At 43.4% G+C, this 18,864-nt stretch overlaps 1 protein-coding gene across 2 annotated transcripts in view; it reads right to left on the minus strand.

Moving 5' to 3' along the window:
- Window positions 1-18,864, minus strand: part of CCDC146 (coiled-coil domain containing 146) — a 121,454-nt gene that overhangs the window by 89,302 nt on the left and 13,288 nt on the right. For both annotated transcript variants that reach the window (XM_032778855.2, XM_032778862.2), the window contains exon 2: window positions 12,490-12,657. In XM_032778855.2, coding sequence (XP_032634746.1) covers window positions 12,490-12,645 — 156 coding nt within the window. In that variant the 5' untranslated portion in view covers window positions 12,646-12,657. The remainder of the gene's footprint in view (window positions 1-12,489; window positions 12,658-18,864) is intronic.

The raw sequence follows: 18,864 nt of genomic DNA on the forward strand, positions 1-18,864 counted from the left end.
AGTACTTCACTTGCTCCGGGTCTTTGGCAGCATGTTGGTGGCGGGTCCTTCAGTGCTGCTGAAGACCCGGAGCGAGTGAAGGACCCACAGCCGAAGTGCTGCCGAAGAACCGGTAGGGAACCACCCGGTGAGTACAAGCCCCACAAGCCTCCCAAAACAGCCTATTTCCCCCCCATCTGACCCCCATGTCCTGCCCCCGACTGCCCCCCTCAGAACCTGCAACCCATCAACCCCGCCCCCGCTCCTTGTCTCCTGACCACCCCCTCCTGAAACCCCCACCCTAACTACCCCCCAGGACTCCACCCCCTACCCAACTCACTCCGCTTCCTGTCCCCTGACTACCCTGACCCCATCCACCACCACCCCGACAGACCACCAGGACTCCCCTGCCTACCCAACCCCCCTCACTCCCCATCCCCTGACTGCCCCCCCAGAACCTCCGCCCCCTCCAACCGCTCCCTGCCCTTTATCCAACTCCTCCTCCCAGCCTGGCCCCCTTACCATGCTGCTCAGGGCAGCGTGTATGGATGCCTGCGGCCTGCTGGAGCTCACAGCCCCACCCCCTTACCATACCGCTCAAAGCGGCAGGAGCTGCAGAGCTACCCAGGAGCTGTCCAGAGCGCTGGCGCCAGTGGTGTGGCATGCTGAGGCTCTGTGAGAGGGGGGAAGGTCGGGAAGGGGCTGGGGGAGCCTCCCCAGCCAGGAGTTCAGGCGGGCCGGACAGGAGAGTCCCGCAGGCCAGATGTGGTCCCTGGGCCGAAGTAATGACAGAAAAACCTCCCTTTTCCAATTGCCCACCCCTTTAACAACCGGTTCTAAACTAGCTTCTAAATTTAAAAACCGGTTTGTGCGAACCGGCTCCAGCTCACCACTGCCTGTTCTGTTCATTCCCCCTGACGTACCTGGCATTGGCCACTGTCCGAAGACAGGATATTGGGCTGGATGGACCTTTGGTCTGACCCAGTATAGCTGTTCTTATGTTCTTATATTCATATACAATCCCTGGAATGTGCAAAGAATTCCCCTTGCGCAATGATGTGTTCCAGTCAGATGGAGGTTTTAGGCAAAGTTTACCACTAATGTAAGTGGACACAACTCCCTCAACTTTAACTACTTCTGCCAGAGGTGAATTTGGCCACAATCGTCAATATTAAATCCCACAGAAAACTGTTTTATGACAATAGGTGAGATTCTACTTCCCTTGCTCAAGTCCTCACATCAGATATATATGACATATGTCAAGGTCAGACAAATTAACAGTTTTAGTACAAAATTGTAAAGCACAAATTCTGATACAGCAAACTGTCACAGCTCCCCTTATTTAGATGGGAGAAGGGAGCGACAGGCATCTGGAATGTAGAGAAGGCAGAGAGTATGTGAGGCCTCCAAACCTCATGCATCTCAAGGATCTGCAAAATCAAAGGAAACTCCAATCACAATGAAGTTATGCAACTCATTGTCACTCCCGCTCCTAGAAGCCTCATGGCTTCTCTAGGAGCTGTACTGCCACTAGCTGTCCCCACCAAACTTGCACTGCACTTTACATTTGTGTGAAGGTGATAGTGTAGACCACAAATTAAGGTTGCTTCTAAAAGAAGTAATATATCTCTCTGAAAATCCAAGAGAAATACTGCCTGTTTTGCAGGGATCACATCATGCAGATGACCTGTTCCTCAGTCTCTAGGATTCAGCAACAAAAATTCCACAAAATCAGAACTCCAGCCATACAATGGCCACATCAAAGGGTTTTGTGGGGTCCTAGTAGAGGAAGCACACTGTATTGGCTCTGCTCCCCACTTCTGTGAGTTCAGAGGCCGTTCTTCCTCTACACTGACCCATGCTTCAAAGTGGAGGGGAATGTAGCGCACTTAATAGTAAGGCCATGACCTTTCAGAACCTCCAGCTTTCTATAGCAACAAATATAGAACCAGATCTTCATCACTTAAAATTCTTCACTAAATAAAAGCACTAACTGCTTTACTGGGCCTCTGTAGCACAATCCCCATCCAGATTCATTTGTGCTAGTCTTCAATTGGTGCCTCAAATGCTTGACTAGATGAACCCACACTATGCTTGTCATATATTATGCATATACTTATTTGGAAACGTAACTTGCCCTTTTCTTTGGATATTATCCAAATATTTCACCTGCGAAGAGAAGTGAATGCCATGTCCATCACCAGTGTATTGTGACTGAAGATGATTTTGTGAAATTAACAGGTTTGCTCAATCTTCCTTCATGCTCACTAGCACTATCCAGAGTACACCAAGCTGAAGCTCTACTCCTTCCCACCAAGCAGTTGAACTAGTAGCTCCTAAACAGTGCTGTAAGTGTTAGTATAGGTGACATTTCACAGATTCATCAGATGCCTTTTAGAAGCAAGAAAACATCTATTGACCATGTTTATCTTTCTTGGGCAAGACTGTAGCCATATTCAGTCTGAAGTTCTTACTGCATTTCCCAACATCCATGCTTAATTTTGGGCACCCGCAAAAAGGTTTTACAATAAATGTCAGCTCGCATTATCACCACTGTGCTGGCTCCCCAGTGACCATTTCAACTGGGCAGAAAATGCTTATTTAATTAGTAGTTAGATTCCTGTGGGTGGAGGTGAAGGCAACATCTGTCTTTCCTATCTGTGCTAACATAGTTATATGGTTTTTTTGTTGTTCCAGAAGTCTTTCAAGCGTATAATATGTACAATGTGCCAGGACAAGCTGATGTTTTGAAAATTCTTCCTGCAGCTGTGCAGGTTTTTAGAGCTTGGACAGAAAAGACACAGATTTTACATTCTATTGAAACATGTTGTCACTACCATGGTTACCATCCAAAAAAGACATTGATGAGCACATTTCAGCAAGTAGATGCACACAGATCAACAGCAAGAAGAATTTTTTATTCTAAATACTTTCACTCAGTATCATATACAAGACAGAAAAAAATATTTTTCTCCTATAATACTGTTAATGCGAATGGCACTTTTTCTAGGCATTTTGCCCTTTTTTATATCGTTTGGTAACAAGTACTTTTAGAATTATCCTCTTACCCAGATGGTTTAGAATATGGTTATTTACAATATATTGGTTTTAACCCACTATTATTTAGATTTAAAATATTTTGGTTTATGAAAGCTTAAAGGTTTTTATAATTACAAAGTATCTTTTGAATTATACTGGGCAGTGTGACGCCTGGGCAGTGCAAAGAGGCCAGAGAGTGGCTGTTTATAGCCAGATGAGAATTCCCTAGGGAGAGATGAGCTTTCAGTTGGTGTAAAGCTGACGTAGAATCATAGAGTCATAGAAGATTGGGGTTGGAAGAGACCTTAGGAGGTCATCTAGTCCAACCCCCTGCTCAAAGCAGGACTAACCCCGACTAAATCATCCCAGCCAGGGCTTTGCAAGCTGGGCCTTAAAAACCTCCAAGAATGGAGATTCAGCACCTCCCTAGGTAACCCATTCCAGTGTTTCACCACCCTTCTAATGAAACAGTTTTTCTTAGTATCCAACCTAGACCTCCCTGTGACGGCGTGTGCATACCCTGCACTAGAAAAGAAAGGGCTAACCCCACACTATGGGTGGCAGAAGTCCCGCCCCCAGGCTGTGCTGGGCATGCTCCAACTGCTGCCTCAGTATAAAAGGGAGCAGCCCAGCTCATTCTGGGCTGGCTGCTGGAGGAAAAGGACCTTTGGCTGGAGCTCCAGCTGAAGAGCTGCCACAGCCCTTGCCTGTAAGAGCCAGAGACAGTGTGAGTCGGATTGGAGGCCTGGTGCCCAAGGAGCACTGGAGAACCATCCATACTGATGAGCTCAGAGACCCATACACCACACATACAGCAGCATCTGGAACTATGGTTGGAAGTGACCCAGGGAGGATGAGCGACTGGTATCTCCCGCCACGGGTGAGGTCAGCGTGTTTTGGTGGGATTCTCCCCTAACCCAGTGACAGACCACTCCGTCGCTATTAGTGTCCTGGGTTGGGGCCTGGTGGAGTTGGGCAGGGCTGGTCCCCCCCCTACTTGGGCTGTCACCAACCTGGTGGTGGCCCCCACTTTTCCCTGCCATAATGACTCCAGTCATATAGTCCAAGGGCTGCCATAGTGACTTTGTGGTCATCCAAGGGCTGCCAGGGAGATTAACTGTGGTGATATCATCACTCTTTCCTGCCCCAAGGGGGACGGGGTGTGCATACACTATGACCAGGGGCGGCTCCAGGCACCAGCATGCCAAGCGCGTGCCTGGGGTGGCAAGCCACAGGGGGCGCTCTGCTGGTCACTGCGAGGGCAGCAGGCTGGTTCCCTTCGGTGGCATGCCTGTGGAGGGTCCACTGGTCCCGCAGCTTCGGCGGACCTCCCGCAGGCAAGCCGCCGAATCCGCAGGACCGGGGACCTCCCGCAGGCAAGCCACCGAAGGCAGCCTGCCTGCCATGCTTGGGGTGGCAAAATACCTAGAGCCGCCCCTGACTGTGACACTCCCCCACTGTAACTTGAGACCACTACTCCTTGTTCTGTCATCTGCCATCACTGAGAACAGCCTAGCACCATCCTCTTTAGAATCCCCCTTCAGGTAGTTGAAGGCTGCTAGCAAATCCCCCCCTCATTCTTCTTTTCTGCACACTAAATAAGCCCCGTTCCTTCAGTCTCTCCTCATAAGTTATGTGCCCCAGCCTCCTAATCATTTTCGTTGCCCTCCACTGGACTCTCTCCAGTTTGTCCACATCCTTTCTGTGGTGGGGGGTCCAAAACTGGATGCAATCCTCCAGATGTGGCCTCATCAGTGCCAAATAGAGGGGAATAATCACTTCCATCAATCTGCTGGCAGTGCTCCTACTAATACAGCCCAATACGCCATTAGCCTTCTTGGCAACAAGAGCACACTGTTAACTCATATCCAGCTTTTCATCCACTGTAATCCCCGGGTCCTTTTCTGCAGAATTACCACTTAGCAAGTTGGTCCCCAGCCTGCAGCAGTGCATGGGATTCTTCCATCCTAAGTGCAGTCCTCCAATTTGTCTAGGTCACTCTGGACCCTATCCATACCCTCCAGCATATCTACCTCTCCCCCCCAGCTTAGTGTCATCTGCGAACTTGTTGAGGGTGCAATCCATCCCATCATCCAGATCATTAATGAAGATGTTGAACAAAACTGGTGCCAGGACTGACCCCTTGGGCACTGTGCTTGATATCAGCTGCCAACTAGACATTGAGCCATTGATCACCACCCGTTGAGACTGACGATCTAGCCAGCTTTTTATCCACCTTATAGTCTATTCATCCAATCCATACTTCTTTAACTTGCTGGCAAGAATACTGTGGGAGACCATATCAAAAGCTTTGCTAAAGTCAAGGTATATCACGTCCATCACTTTCCCCATATCCACGAGCCAGTTATCTCATCATAGAAGGTAATCAGGTTGGTCAAGTATGTAGCCAGCTTCTACGTCACTCCACCCTACCCAGTGCAGGGAGCTTGCCCAATGTACCATTGGACTCTGCCAATTCTCAGTGGGTGGATGATCCTTTGGGGACTACACTGCCAGCTGGTGTAGTTTAAAGTAGTTCTTACGCAGCTCTAACATATGCCAGGGCCAGGTCTAAATCTGTGCAGGGCAGAGAAAGGTTACTATGGGATGTTTTGTCTGTGTTGTACTCGCATATGCACACAAACAGTGGGATCCACGCAAACATCTGAAGAACCAGAAATATGTAACCAACTCCTTGATGACTTACCCTTTCCTCCTGCACTGAATGGAGGGAAAAAAAAAGACAATGTATTCAAAGTAAGACAAATTTACATTCATCCTTAGTCTATGCATCATGGAAAAGTTCTTCCATCTGAAGAATCCTTGTCAGACAACTTTTCCCATGCTGCACAGATCCAAAGCAGCAGAAACAAGATTTCACTGACAGTGTGAAAGCCACAATATTGCCCTTAATTAATGAGCACAAGCCCCATCTATCATTCTGAGCTTGAGCTGACACTGGAAAGGGTAAAATACCCATGGAGATTTTGTTGCTTTATGCCTTATCTTTCAATTGGATGAGGATAAAGGGAGTGTGATAATTACACCTGTATTGGCAGATCACCATTTACTGCAGACTAAAGTCAGAATCAAAGTCTTTCTTGAGTGGAGGATCTCTTCTATCACGTCCATCAATCTCTGAGGATGGAGCAGTAGAGAGTCAAACTCTGAGGGAAAATATTGCTTAGCCACTGGCCTGCCGAGAGGGAAGTGCCTTCTGCCTCCTTCTGCCTGTCAAATGCACAGGCATTAGTAAGTATGAATAGAAGGGGATAGTGACAATGCACCAGTAGAAGCAGGTTGGAGGCAGCATTTGGCAAGATGGAAAAGACAGAACTGAGGAAGAAGAAAAAGGGTGGAAATAGGTAGGAACTGGAAAGCTGGAAGGGGGTGAGGGAAGCACCGGTGGATGGGAACAGGATGGGGACAGGCACTTGGAAGGAAGTAGGAGTCAACAAGGTGGGAAAGGGTCAAACATTTGGGAATAGATGCAGATGGGAGTAGGCATGGAGACTGGGTTTCCAAGGACGTGGAGTTCACACAGGCTGCAGGCGGTATGTTCCAGCTTTTACCTTGAAAGATATCATATTGGGGGTCACCAGCCTGCAGTAGCATGGTCATAGAAGCTTTCTTGGGGGTTTCCTTTTTCTACAGATTCAGGACCTAAGTGGATCACGTGAACTGAAAACAGTCGGAATTCCCTCTTCAAAGTAAGGAAGAGTCAGGCAGAAGACAGTTGAAGCCTGCCCAGTGAAAAAAGTTAGGTGGCATAGCAGACAGGAAGGGAGCTGGATTTCCAGAAAAACAATATTTCTGTGTCTGAGAGAGAGATTCTGTGGCAGTTGCCACATAAGGTATATTCTATGGACAATGCAGTAGAAGTTGTGGCACCTTCCCTCCATTCCATCTTTTTCTTCAAGATGAGTTAGAATGGTGCATTTTTTTAAAAAAATCCTCCAGACCTTGCAGAAGTACCATAGGTACAGCTTCTATTTTTACCTCTGCATTCCTGGGTCTACAAAATGCCATCCCTCTAGAGCACCCAAGGATCACATGCATTCAGTTCATTTTAAGAGGACAGAGGAATTTTATATTCAAATTTCAATTTTGGCATGAAAAAGTGATGCAGTTTTTGCTTTTCATGTGATTTTTCCGAACCTGTTGCATGTTTTAATGTAATTTGTAAGTTGGTTAAAATGCTACAGAAAATAAGCATCATAAACATGAAATTATTGGTCTCCTCATACATAGCAATTCTGTGTTTGTAATGAGATGAGAGAGTCAAGGCCAGTTTGGAGTGGCAGTAGATAGAGCACAGGTACCAAAATACTAAATCCAAAGGGCCGAGCTCAGGTCTTCAAATACCCAAATATGGATACGTCTTACTATAGTATTTCTTTTATCGTGTTTCATTTTCCATGTCTGAATTCATATTTTCATGAGCCTTTGCTACTCATTTTTTTTACAAACTGATATACTTTCATCATCCATGGAATTGCATCATTAATCACATGTAACAAAATATTTCTCAAAAAATGTGATCTAACTTTATTTTGCATAAAGAGGCCTGTTTACAAAGACTCAGAAGCTGGAAAAAACAACCTCTTGCAAAACTGTACTTGTCAAAACTCCAATATGTCTAAGGGGCACAGAAATTGACAGCGTGAGAGTAGCTTTAAATTGTGATTTACAGAAGAAATTAGCTACTTATTCATATATTTCGAAGAAACAATAATACAATGAAAGAAAAATGATAGTTAAGGAAAATAGGGTTCTCTATTAATCACACAACAGGCTGTAACAGACAAATTATTTAAAAAACATGAATATTGGCTAATGACTTGTGAGTTTAAGTCCAAAGAACCATGAATGATTCCAAAGACCTGAAAATAGAAAAGCTAAAGCAACTACTCATATAGTGTCTGCAAATCAAAGTCCAAGTCACTTTGGAGAATCTCAGATGAACTTATATTTCATTTTCAATTTGAAGTAAAAGTGAAATCAAACCAAAATATTGGTAGGATGGAAGAAATAACCAGAAAAGATGGTGGAGCTTATATCTGACCCTAAGATTAAGGACTTTCAATTGACATTAGCTCTGCAAATGTAGAACCTGAAGAGTACAGCTAGATCAAAAATTACATTTGAAGATCACGTAGCAGCAGTGGATTAAGAAGGCAGTTTACTATCTACACCTAGATGGAAGGCTATATTTTGTACCTTTTGTACTCAAATGTTGCAACTGTCATCCATTCCCAAACTAGAACCAGTGCAAAAGACAGCTATCAACTTCTTAAGCCGGGTGTCTCATAGATAGAACACTTGACATCTGTTCCCAGGACTTAGACTGGATACCTGTGAGCTTCCAGATAAATTTTAAGATCTTGGTTTTGACCTAAGAAGACCTAAATGGTCTGGGACTACTCTACCTAAGAGACAGCCTCTTTTTCCAGGATAGACTGAAACAGTTATTATCAGCAGATTGCTGATTCTAGGTCCCCTTTGATATAAGAAAGAGGAGACAACTGTGCTGGCAGGGACCAAGCACTGGAATGCCCTCTCACACCTGATCCAAAATATTTACTGACTTTCAGGACATGCTGCAGAGCCCATTTATTTCACCAGACATTTGGAGAAAGGTAGGAGGATTTGCAAATGAATGGAGACAATATGTCATTATCAGGGGGTACATATTTGCCCTATAAATATATCTATTAAAACTTAAAGTGATAAACTATGATATACAAAAGAGATTCCAGTTAAAGTAATCCATAGAGAGTAGATTCCAGGGATTTATTTCTATTGGTTTACACAGGAGGAAAATGGGATTTCGGGAAATGTTTTTGTAGTTAATCTTCATATCCTGTGAACATTTCAATAATAAATGGTAGAAACATAAAGCAACCAGTAAAAAAATAAAATAGAACACCACTTGAATGTTCATTTCCATGCATACATCAAATTCCAATGCATGAAACAGCCCCCTACCTCCCCGCAACACTGCTAATGGAAAAAGCAGTGGAACTATTTAGTCAACTTGATGTAATCTTGGTAGTAAATAACTTGCTGAAAAGGAACACATCTTGATGGACTAAGTGGCTTTTATTCATCCCTTTAACCATTTTTAATGTTTTTACTCATTGCAAGAAGGCTACATAATGTCACAATGTATTACGAAATAATAATAAGAGATACTTTGTGCAGCAAGAGTCAAACATGCAATTTGCTATTTACATGTGAAAAGCAAGACTGAGTTGAACAGGAGGTTCACTGCCAAAAGGACTATATATTCTAAAATAAATGTTAAAATACTGAAAGGTGTCTCTATTGATACAGTATTTGCTTCTAAATAGGCATAAATGACTAACCAGTAAACCAGAGACAATCTGCTTCTGTTCAAGTGGAAAACTTTGAAAGCTATTCATAGAAATTGAATTCAGCATCTATGCACCGACCTCTTTGTGACTAAAGTCATACATTTTATCTGAGTACTCCATAAGTTCATTGAACAAAACCAAATGCATGTTATTGGAAGAAAAGAAATGTGACTAAGAAAAGAAAAGCCTGACTGAAACAAAGTACAAATAGTAATTGTTGAAAATTACACTGAGAATAAAGTAGTCTATTAGTTCCTTTTAAAAAAAATCACAGCAAAAGTTCTTTCACAAATGCCTTATGCACTTCATACGCTCGTTTTCTGTATACAAGTTTAATATTATAAGTGCACCACTTACTAAAGTTGTCCAACACTTTACATAAGACCCCATTTTCACTCACTTATAAACTTTCCCAAACTTCATATGCAGTGTTGTTGTAGCCATGTTGGTCCCAGGATATTAGCGAGACAAGGTGGGTGAAGCAATATCTTTTATTGGACCAACTTCTGTTGGTGAGAAAAACAAGCTTACCGGCTTACACAGAGCTCTTCTTCAGGTCTGGGAAACAACCTCTGTGTGTCACAGCTAAATACAAGGTGGAACAGATTGTTTAGCATAAGTGGTTAATAATATTGTCCAGTCCCCGCTTTTGACAGTCAGAAGCTTAGGGACACCCAGAGCTTGGGACTGCGTCCTTGGCCATCTTGGCTAATAGCCATTGATGGAACTGTTCTCCATGATCTTATCTAACTCTTTTTTGAACCTAGTTATAGTTCTGGCTTTCACAACATTCCCCTGGCACAAGTTCCATGGGTTGACTGTGCATTGTGGGAAAAAGTACTTCCTTTTGTTTGTTTTAAACCTGCTGCCTATTAATTTCATTGGATGACCCTTTGTGTTATATGAAGGGGTAAATAACACTTCCCTATTCCTTTTGTTCAGAATATTCATGATTTTATAGACCTCTTATCATTTCTCACCCCCCTTCCCGCGTCATCACTCTTCTAACCTGAAAAGTCTGACTCTTTTTAATCTCTCCTGTTATGGAAGCTGGTCTATACCCTAATCGTTTTTGTTGCCCTTCTCTGTACTTCTAGCCATTCTAATATGCAGAAATTTCCCTAAAATCTTTCCTATAATTTTACCATCACATAAAAGTCTATACTGTGAATATATGTTAATATTTAATGTTACAGGCCTCTACCATAGGGAAGGGCTGGACTAAGCCCTTAGTAAATTCTAAAACAAAAGATTCATTTCCTAATTCTGTTTCCTGCCAAGCTTTTTCTGACCATTTCATTCAAAGAAGTAGAATCATTAGGGACCAGTTAAAGGTTAATCCATAATTGTTTACTTTTCATCATGAGTTGTATTCTCCGTGTAAATCTGAGCACAAGTTGAAATAACTGAGAATTTTTGGAATTATTGTCCTATTTCTAATTTGCAAGTGTGTTTATCTCTCCCAGCAGTTCTGTACCTGATCCCCCAAAAGGTCAGTTAGCTATGTTACAGTTTTAGTTTCATCTTCATCATTAATATGGATCTGTATGATTGAGCTTTAGGCAGGTTCACAGTACTGAGAAGGCACTTGTGAAGCTCAGGCCACGTCTATACGACGCGCCATATCGGCGCATTACAATCGATTGCTCGGGGATCGATATATCACGTCTCATCTAGACGCAATATATCGATCCCTGAGCGCGCTTACATCGATTCCAGAACTCCACCAAAACCAATGGAGTTCCGGAATCGACATGGCGAGCTGCGCACATCGATCCCGCGCGGTGAAAATGGGTGAGTAGATCGATTTTAGATAATCAATTTCAGCTACGCTATTCTCGTAGCTGAAATTGCGTATCTAAAATCGATTTTCACGCGTCGTGTAGACCTGGCCCCATTCTGGAGCTGTTACTTCAGGCTGTCAATTTAAAGAAATACCAGGGATTAAGGGATCCCTTTGAATTGAACTGAGTATCTAGGAGATTGACATGTACTGTGCTACCTTGAGTTTATTATGATAGCTTTGAGTGTGCTTCCTGTTTATAAAATAACTACTTTATCATGGTCTCATTAAATTCAGAATATGTTGTATTTATATTTATAGTAAATAAATGCTGAGGTCAAAGACAAAAGGGTTTATTAATCCAGGATATGATGATTACCAAATTAACAGAAAGCACTTTCAAGTTATTACTCTAAACATTTTAATTAAATGGTCTCTAACAGTTCCTTTAATGCAGGCAGCCCTGCAAAGCTGCTTTGCTCCAAATGGCTTCTGCTACCACTAGCAGCTCACAGTGCCTGTGATGCTTTTTTAACTGTAGCTTTCCTCTCGCCCCTGCAGCCTTTATGAAAATTATCATTTTAGCTGCAAAAATAATGACATAGCATAAAAATAAAACAGCATCATTCACAGCCTCCTCAGTCCATGTCCATGGCCTCTACCTAAGGAGAAATACTATCGCGTGTGCATTCCATCCTGCAAGATATATGCCCCCTATGCATGCTCTAAATTTGTAAGATAGCCAGACAGCTCTGTGGTCCCTGTCCTCCAATGGCTAGGGAAGAAAGAAGGCAGACTACTGATGGGGGTATCAGCTGCATCATCTGTAAAAGCAAAATTAATGCTTTGTGATTTATTGTATGGTTATTTCACCTTATTGAAGAATATTCCAAGTTTAATAATTTCTTCCCTAAGGTGAAAATAATTATTGTAAAAACTACTAGATTTGCAGCGCTGGAGAATGAAATCCTCTTTTAACTCACAGAAGAAGTTCACTATGGACAACCACAGTGCAAGCTTTCTTCAGCCCAAACAACTCTGACCATGAGACACCACCTTTAATATGGAGGACAAATCTGTCTTCATCTCCTATTAATCCTTGACATATTTGCCAAAACTGCCAACACCAGATCTTGTTGTTGTGGTTGTTTTTGTGATGTGGGTCCCTATCCATTAGGAAACTGAGAAGACCATCAACTCATTTCACATAGGCCAAACAGCAAAAAATGGTAACAACTTTAAGTTGCTAGCAACAGTTGCTGGATTTCAGACTATTAACACTTGTATTACAGAAAGCTAGGTATACAGTACCTCATCTAGGTACTGAAATGCAGGACTTGCAGCTACATCAATGGATCCCTCATTTTGGATATTAATTGATGGAGCTATGGCATAAATAGGCTCCTCTTTCTCTGTTTCTGGTTCTGAGTCAATGGAACTGGAACTTTCTTCACCAGCATCACTCATTTTTTCAAAATTCTGTGAAGTAATAAAAATATCAATATTCAGCATTTATAGATCTTTAGAAACACACATACTATGCAAAGTAGGATTGCCAATTTTGGTTGGGTTTATTCCTGGAGGTTTCATCATATGACATAATCTTTCATTAAAGGTTAATCTTTAATTCCTGGAAGGTTGGCAACCCTATACGCAAGAGATGAAGAAAACAAAGATATTAAGTGAGTTGGAATGAGACCTGTGTTCAAATAAAGAAAACCACACAATGATCGCTTTCAGAGGTTTGCCTTAATGAAAGCTGTAAAGAGACTATGCCCCACTCTATTGTATAAATGCTATAAAACCCTTCTAATGGTTTAGTTACACGATAAATCTGTAGATAGAAAGATAGAAGACAATCCTCCTTACAGCACACTCAAACGTTTTGAGAGCTATACCTGCATCTCTTTATTGGCATCATTCTATAAAGTGCAGAGAGCCCTCACCTCCAAGTGATTTGAGGCGGTAGAGAGGCATTTATAGGCCAGATTTACAATTTTTGCCAGCATAGCTATGTTGGCTAGGAGTGGAGAGGGAGACAAAAATCACACCACAATCAACACAGCTATGCAAGCAAAACCACCTGTGTAAATAAAAATTATAGTGGCAAAGAGTCCTTTTAATGATATCGATCAGGGGTAGGCAACTTATGGCACACATGCCAAAGGCGGCACGCAAGCTGATTTTCAGTGGCACTCACACTGCCCGGATCCTGGCCACCTGTCTCGAGGGGCTCTGCATTTTAATTTAATTTTAAATGAAGTTTCTTAAACATTTTAAAAACCTTATTGACTTTACATTCAACAAAAGTTTAGCTATATATTATAGAAAGAGACTTTCTAAAAATGTTAACATGTATTACTGGCACACAAAATCTTAAATCAGAGTGAATAAATGAAGACTCGGCACACCACTTCTGAAAGGTTGCTGACCCCCTGGTATAGATTGTTGTTTGAGGAGCTGGTATAGGTCCTTTTACTGGTATATGCTGTGCAGTTTTGCTGCTGTAGTTATACCAGCAAAGTCTTTATAGTATAGACTAGCGCTTTGATTCAAATTGCTATAATTCAAGACGTTTTTCGGAAGTTTGTTTCCTCTTGACCTGTAGATTTTATTGGTCCGAATAACAAATTAGGCTCTATCTGGCTGATGATGAATACTGGGAGGAGTTTGACTCCAGTGAGTCAGATAACTGAGAAAAAAATTGTCATTAACATTTTTGTCAAGACTCAATTAATTATATTTGTCTGTAGTGAAGGAATTAGTATGTGTTAAAGAGGAGTCTCTCACTAAATACATTTTATAATCACTTCTTACTATTTTGTGACCTGTTCATATTTTTTCCATGTTAGATTTTAATTGTTTTTCTGTAATGTACATAGATTCAACAGAATAAAGACAGATTATTTTTTGCACTAAAGTAGTTCCTATGGGGGCCCAATATAGGTACCATACAAACACAATGTAAGAAGGCAATCTTGCCCCAGAGAGCTTACTGTTTAGGGCTCAAAATATGACATACATCCATGGAGCTTTAGTATCACCCTCAAGTCAATATAAACAGATGTTCCCTGACAGGATCATAAAATTTACAAACAGGACACAAATACTAAAAACATTATATTATCTCAGCCCCAGCCCATGATTTAGTTGGTGTGGGTCCTGCTTTGAGCAGGGGATTGGACTAGATGACCTCCTGAGGTCTCTTCCAACCCTAATATTCTATGATTCTATGATCTTGTCCATACAGGAATTCTTATGTAGTAACAACTCAAACAGCAACAATTAATCATGATAATTAAAGGACCAGCAAAAAAAACCACCACCAAATACATAAACTGAATTACAGTGATCATGTTACCACAGTTAAACACATTCCCTGTCTGAATAGTTCACAACCTAAGGGACTTGTTTGAAAACCACTTGCTTGTGCAAGCAGTTCCACTGAATTCAATGGGCTGGGATGGCCTCTCCCTCAGTAAAACTTCTAGTAGAATGTTAAGAAAGAGGAAAAATTGGAAGATTTCTTGACGTTTCCCCTCACATTTTTCTGCTGGAGAGGTGCAGGATCATCCCTAAACCAAACAAATCCTACAGAATCCACAAAAATCCAGGGCCGCCCTAGGGTGACCAGATGTCCGGTTTTCGATGGGAACACCTGTCAAAAAGGGATCCTGGCAGCTTCGGTCAGCACTGCTGACCGGGCCATTGACTGTCCAGTTGGTGGCGCTGCGCATCAGGGCTGACAGACTCCCTGCTAGCCTCTGCTTCGCGGGCTTCTAGGAAGCAGCCGGTATGTCCCTCCTGGCTCCTACGCATAGGCAGGATTTGGGGAACCTAGGGCATGTGAGCCAGATCTGGCAGCAGCCCCATAGTTAATTTCACCTGGCCAGCAGCGCTTCCTGTGGGTCAGGAGCCATGAGCGCCAGCTCGCTCTGTTGTGGGGGGGAAGCCCTGCATCTCAGCGCCTCCTCGCGGGGCTGGAGCCACTGGGCCAGCTCATCTCACTGTGGGGGGAAGCCCCGAGCCTCTGCACCCCCCTGGGTGAGTTTCTAGCAGGGCTTTGGAGCTCTGCTCTGGCTCCGCTCCAGCTCCAGGCAAAACCTGCAGTGCCACTGCTCCAGAGCTGCTCTGCACTCCAGCTCCAGGCTCCACTCCAAAGCCGTGGTTTCTGGGGGTCAATGGCCCATGACAGAAAAAAAAGATTCCCCGCTCCAGAGCCCACACCCCCAGCCAGAGCCCTCACTCCCCACCCTGCCATGACCCAACCCTCTGTCCCAGCCCTGATCCCCCTCCCGCCCTCTGAATCCCTCAGTCCCAGCCCAGAGCACCCTCTTGCATCTCAAACCCCTCAACCCCAGCCCCACCCCAGAGTCTGCACTGCTATCCAGAGCCCTCACTCCCCCCTGCACCCTAAGCCCCTGCCCCAGCACAGAGCCCCCTCCCACCCTCTGAACCCCTTGGTCCCAGCCTAGAGCACCCTCTCCACTCAAAATCCATCAGCCCCAGCCTCATATTAGAGCCCTCACTCCCTCCACTCCCACACCCCAACCCCCTGCCTCAGCCTGGAGCCTCCTCCCATACTCCAAACCCCTTGGCTGAACCCTCCAGCCTGGAGCCCCCTCCTGCACCCCAAACCTCTCATTTCTGGCCACACCCCAGAGCCTGCACCCCCTGCCAGAGTCTTCACATCCTCCTGTGCCAGCCCAGTGAAAATGAATGAGTGAGGGTGAGAAGAGCAAGTAACAGGTGAGGGGGTGGGATGGAGTGAGCGGGGGTGGTGCCTCGGAGAAGGGGTCGGACATGGGCGGGACCTCAGAGGAGGGGCAGGGCAAGGGTGTTTGGTTTTTTGTGAGTAGAAAGCTGGCAACCCTACTGCCTGGCCCCACAGAGCCAGTGTGCCTTTACACTGTCCCTTTATTTCTGGTGGCACTTCTGTTTGGTAGTGTATCTCTGAACAGTTGTTAAACCAGGGCCTTTCCCTAGTTATGGCTACCCAAGGGTACCCCTAAAGGGAAGAATCTCTACTATGGATAGGCTCCTACAGCCAATATTACCTTTTATCTGAACTTCCTTAGGGCTAGTCAAGGGATAAGATGTGAGTTCCCCTCTCCTCCCATCCAGCATGAAATTGCCCATCTCTACTCCTGGCCTTCCCAAACCTCTTATATTAGAAGGAGACATATGCACAGAAAAGGGACCCTACATAGGTGGATCTTGGGGGCATGATCTGGTCTAACGGTATCACTCATGTGAGTTAAAGTTATTCATGTTCATAAGTGTTTGCAAGATCAGGCCCCAAATTACAAAACATGAAAACACAAGAGAAAACAGCACCATTGCTGAGAAAAGGGAGAAAGCTGGCAAATTACTGAAGAAAAGAAGGGGGTAGGAAAGATTTCTGGAAGAAGTGGCTTTTAAGGAGGTTGTTGTAAGTAATATCAAAAAAGTTCTTATCTTCCATACACACTGTGACTTTGTCTAATTAAAATATAACCATGCAAATCATTATTGTTACCACTGCTATATAATTGCGACAAATCTTATACAAAGTGTGACACATGGCCAGAAAGGGTTAAACAGCTGGCAGGCTAAATAACCCAGAACCAACCTTTAAAGTCATGTTAGAAAGGTATGTCAATGGTAATTAGGGCCATTCAATGCTAGATAGGCTAGAACTCTGAAATGAAAATCTATGTTGTTAGAAGTGATACTAATTCTGTGATACTAATATATGCTAATATATGCTAATATATGCTAGCCACGTAAACAGACAGTTCCTGTCTGTCACTACAGATATTGATTCAGAGATCAAAAGGGAATATTAACATTTGATGAATTTTGGTTGCAATAATGTCATTGTCTATGTGTCTCTTATCCATTAAGCAGTTTATCACAAACTTTAAAAGTATTTCATGTTAATCCATGTAGTTAATTACCGGTGAGGTTTAGGAAACAGAAGGTTATTCTTTACCCAGGATTGTATGGACAAGTGGATGCTAGAAAACGGCATAAAAGACCATTGGGTCCTGATCCCTTTTATTTCAGAGCTGCTTGAGGTTTCATGCAGGGGAAGCCTAAACCATAAGGACTGAGACCTAGTTCTGACTGGACTACTCTGAATACAAACATTGGACTATAAACTAGAAACTATTTCTGGAAGATCTCTTTGCATCTACAAAGCTCACCATCTTTGCTATGAATTGGAACCTCAGGAATTGAACTCATGTCTGTATGTATATTGATCTTTTAACTTATATTCTCTCTTTTCTTTTTTAATAAATGTTAGTGTAGTTAATAAGAATTGGCTGTATGTATGTATTTGGCTAAGATCTGGAATATTCATTAACCAGGAAGTAAGGTGTCTGATCCTTTGGGATTGGGAGAACCCTTTTTATATGATGAGTAAGATTTTCATTAATCCTCATCATATTTGACTTGGGTGTCTAAGTGGAGGCCTGAAGCTGGGTTACTTTAAGAGAACTGTGCTGTTGGCTTCTGAGTAATCAGTGAGGTATAATAGGAGCTGTTTTGTGCTGGCTTGGTAAATCTAAGTATTGGAATATCCACCAGCTTCAGGGATTGGCTGCCATGTTCTTTGCAGTTCACTGTACTTGAGTGACCTCAGTTGGCTCCTCCGGGACACCAGTCATACACACTCTATCCTAAAACACCGTGAAGAGTTCAATAATAGTTACAAACAGTGATAAAATAAAAAGGTATTTAGCCCAAGTCAGAAGTGACTAAAGATCTGAGAATATGGCTGTATTACATTCCTCCTCCTGTGTTTGGCAAAATCCCATCTTTATAATATTGTTTTATGAATGGAGGTCCCCAAGTTTCTGGCATTAGTGGGAGCCAGCTCCACAATACTCTAGGTAACTAGAGGCCCCAACCAAGACTGTAGAGACCATCCTGCTTGGTTGTATATCACAGATAGTATGAGACAGTGTTTGCCTCTAAAAGCTTACAATCTAAATAGACAAGACAGACACAAAGTACTATTATCTCCATTTTATAGACGGGGAATAGAGGCACAGAGAGATTAAGCAATTTACCCAAGGTTATATAGAAAATCTATGGCAGAACTGAGAAATGAACCCAGATCTATGGAACCTCAGTCTAATGCCTTAACCACAGAGTTACCCTGCCTCTCAATTTTACTTTAATTTACAATTTTAAAATTATTACATGACCCAGTAAGGCTCATATTTGTACCACATTTGCAAAGCACCCACAAGTGTCATTTTTTGCCCTTATGTAAAGGATCTCCTATATAGAGAGCATGCAGCTGCTCCAAAGCCACTGGGCTGATCTAGGCTCAGGTTCATGGACATATGCAAGAGGGACTCAAAAACTTTCAACATTGACAACACAATCTGGAAAGATTCTACTAGCAATAGGCTATACTGGAGGACTGTGCTGCACCAGGGAGTCAAAGAAGTTGAAGAGAGGTGGTTGAGAGAGGAAAAAAAGAGAAGAGAGCACAGAGGAAAAGGCAGTAGATCTCGAGAGCTAGTAGGAATTTGGCTTCAACCTCTGGCCCTGCACTTTCAGGGCCAGTGCAAGGAAGTTTCGCGCCCTAGGCGAAACTTCCACCTTGCACACCCCCCAGCTAACCCCACCCCCTCCACGGCAGCTAACTTAGCCCCCCACCCGGGGAGGCCCCCCCGCAGCAGCTACCCC

Source organism: Chelonoidis abingdonii, chromosome 1 (genome assembly GCF_003597395.2).
Source record: "Chelonoidis abingdonii isolate Lonesome George chromosome 1, CheloAbing_2.0, whole genome shotgun sequence".
In the NCBI taxonomy this organism is placed as follows: domain Eukaryota; kingdom Metazoa; phylum Chordata; order Testudines; family Testudinidae; genus Chelonoidis; species Chelonoidis abingdonii.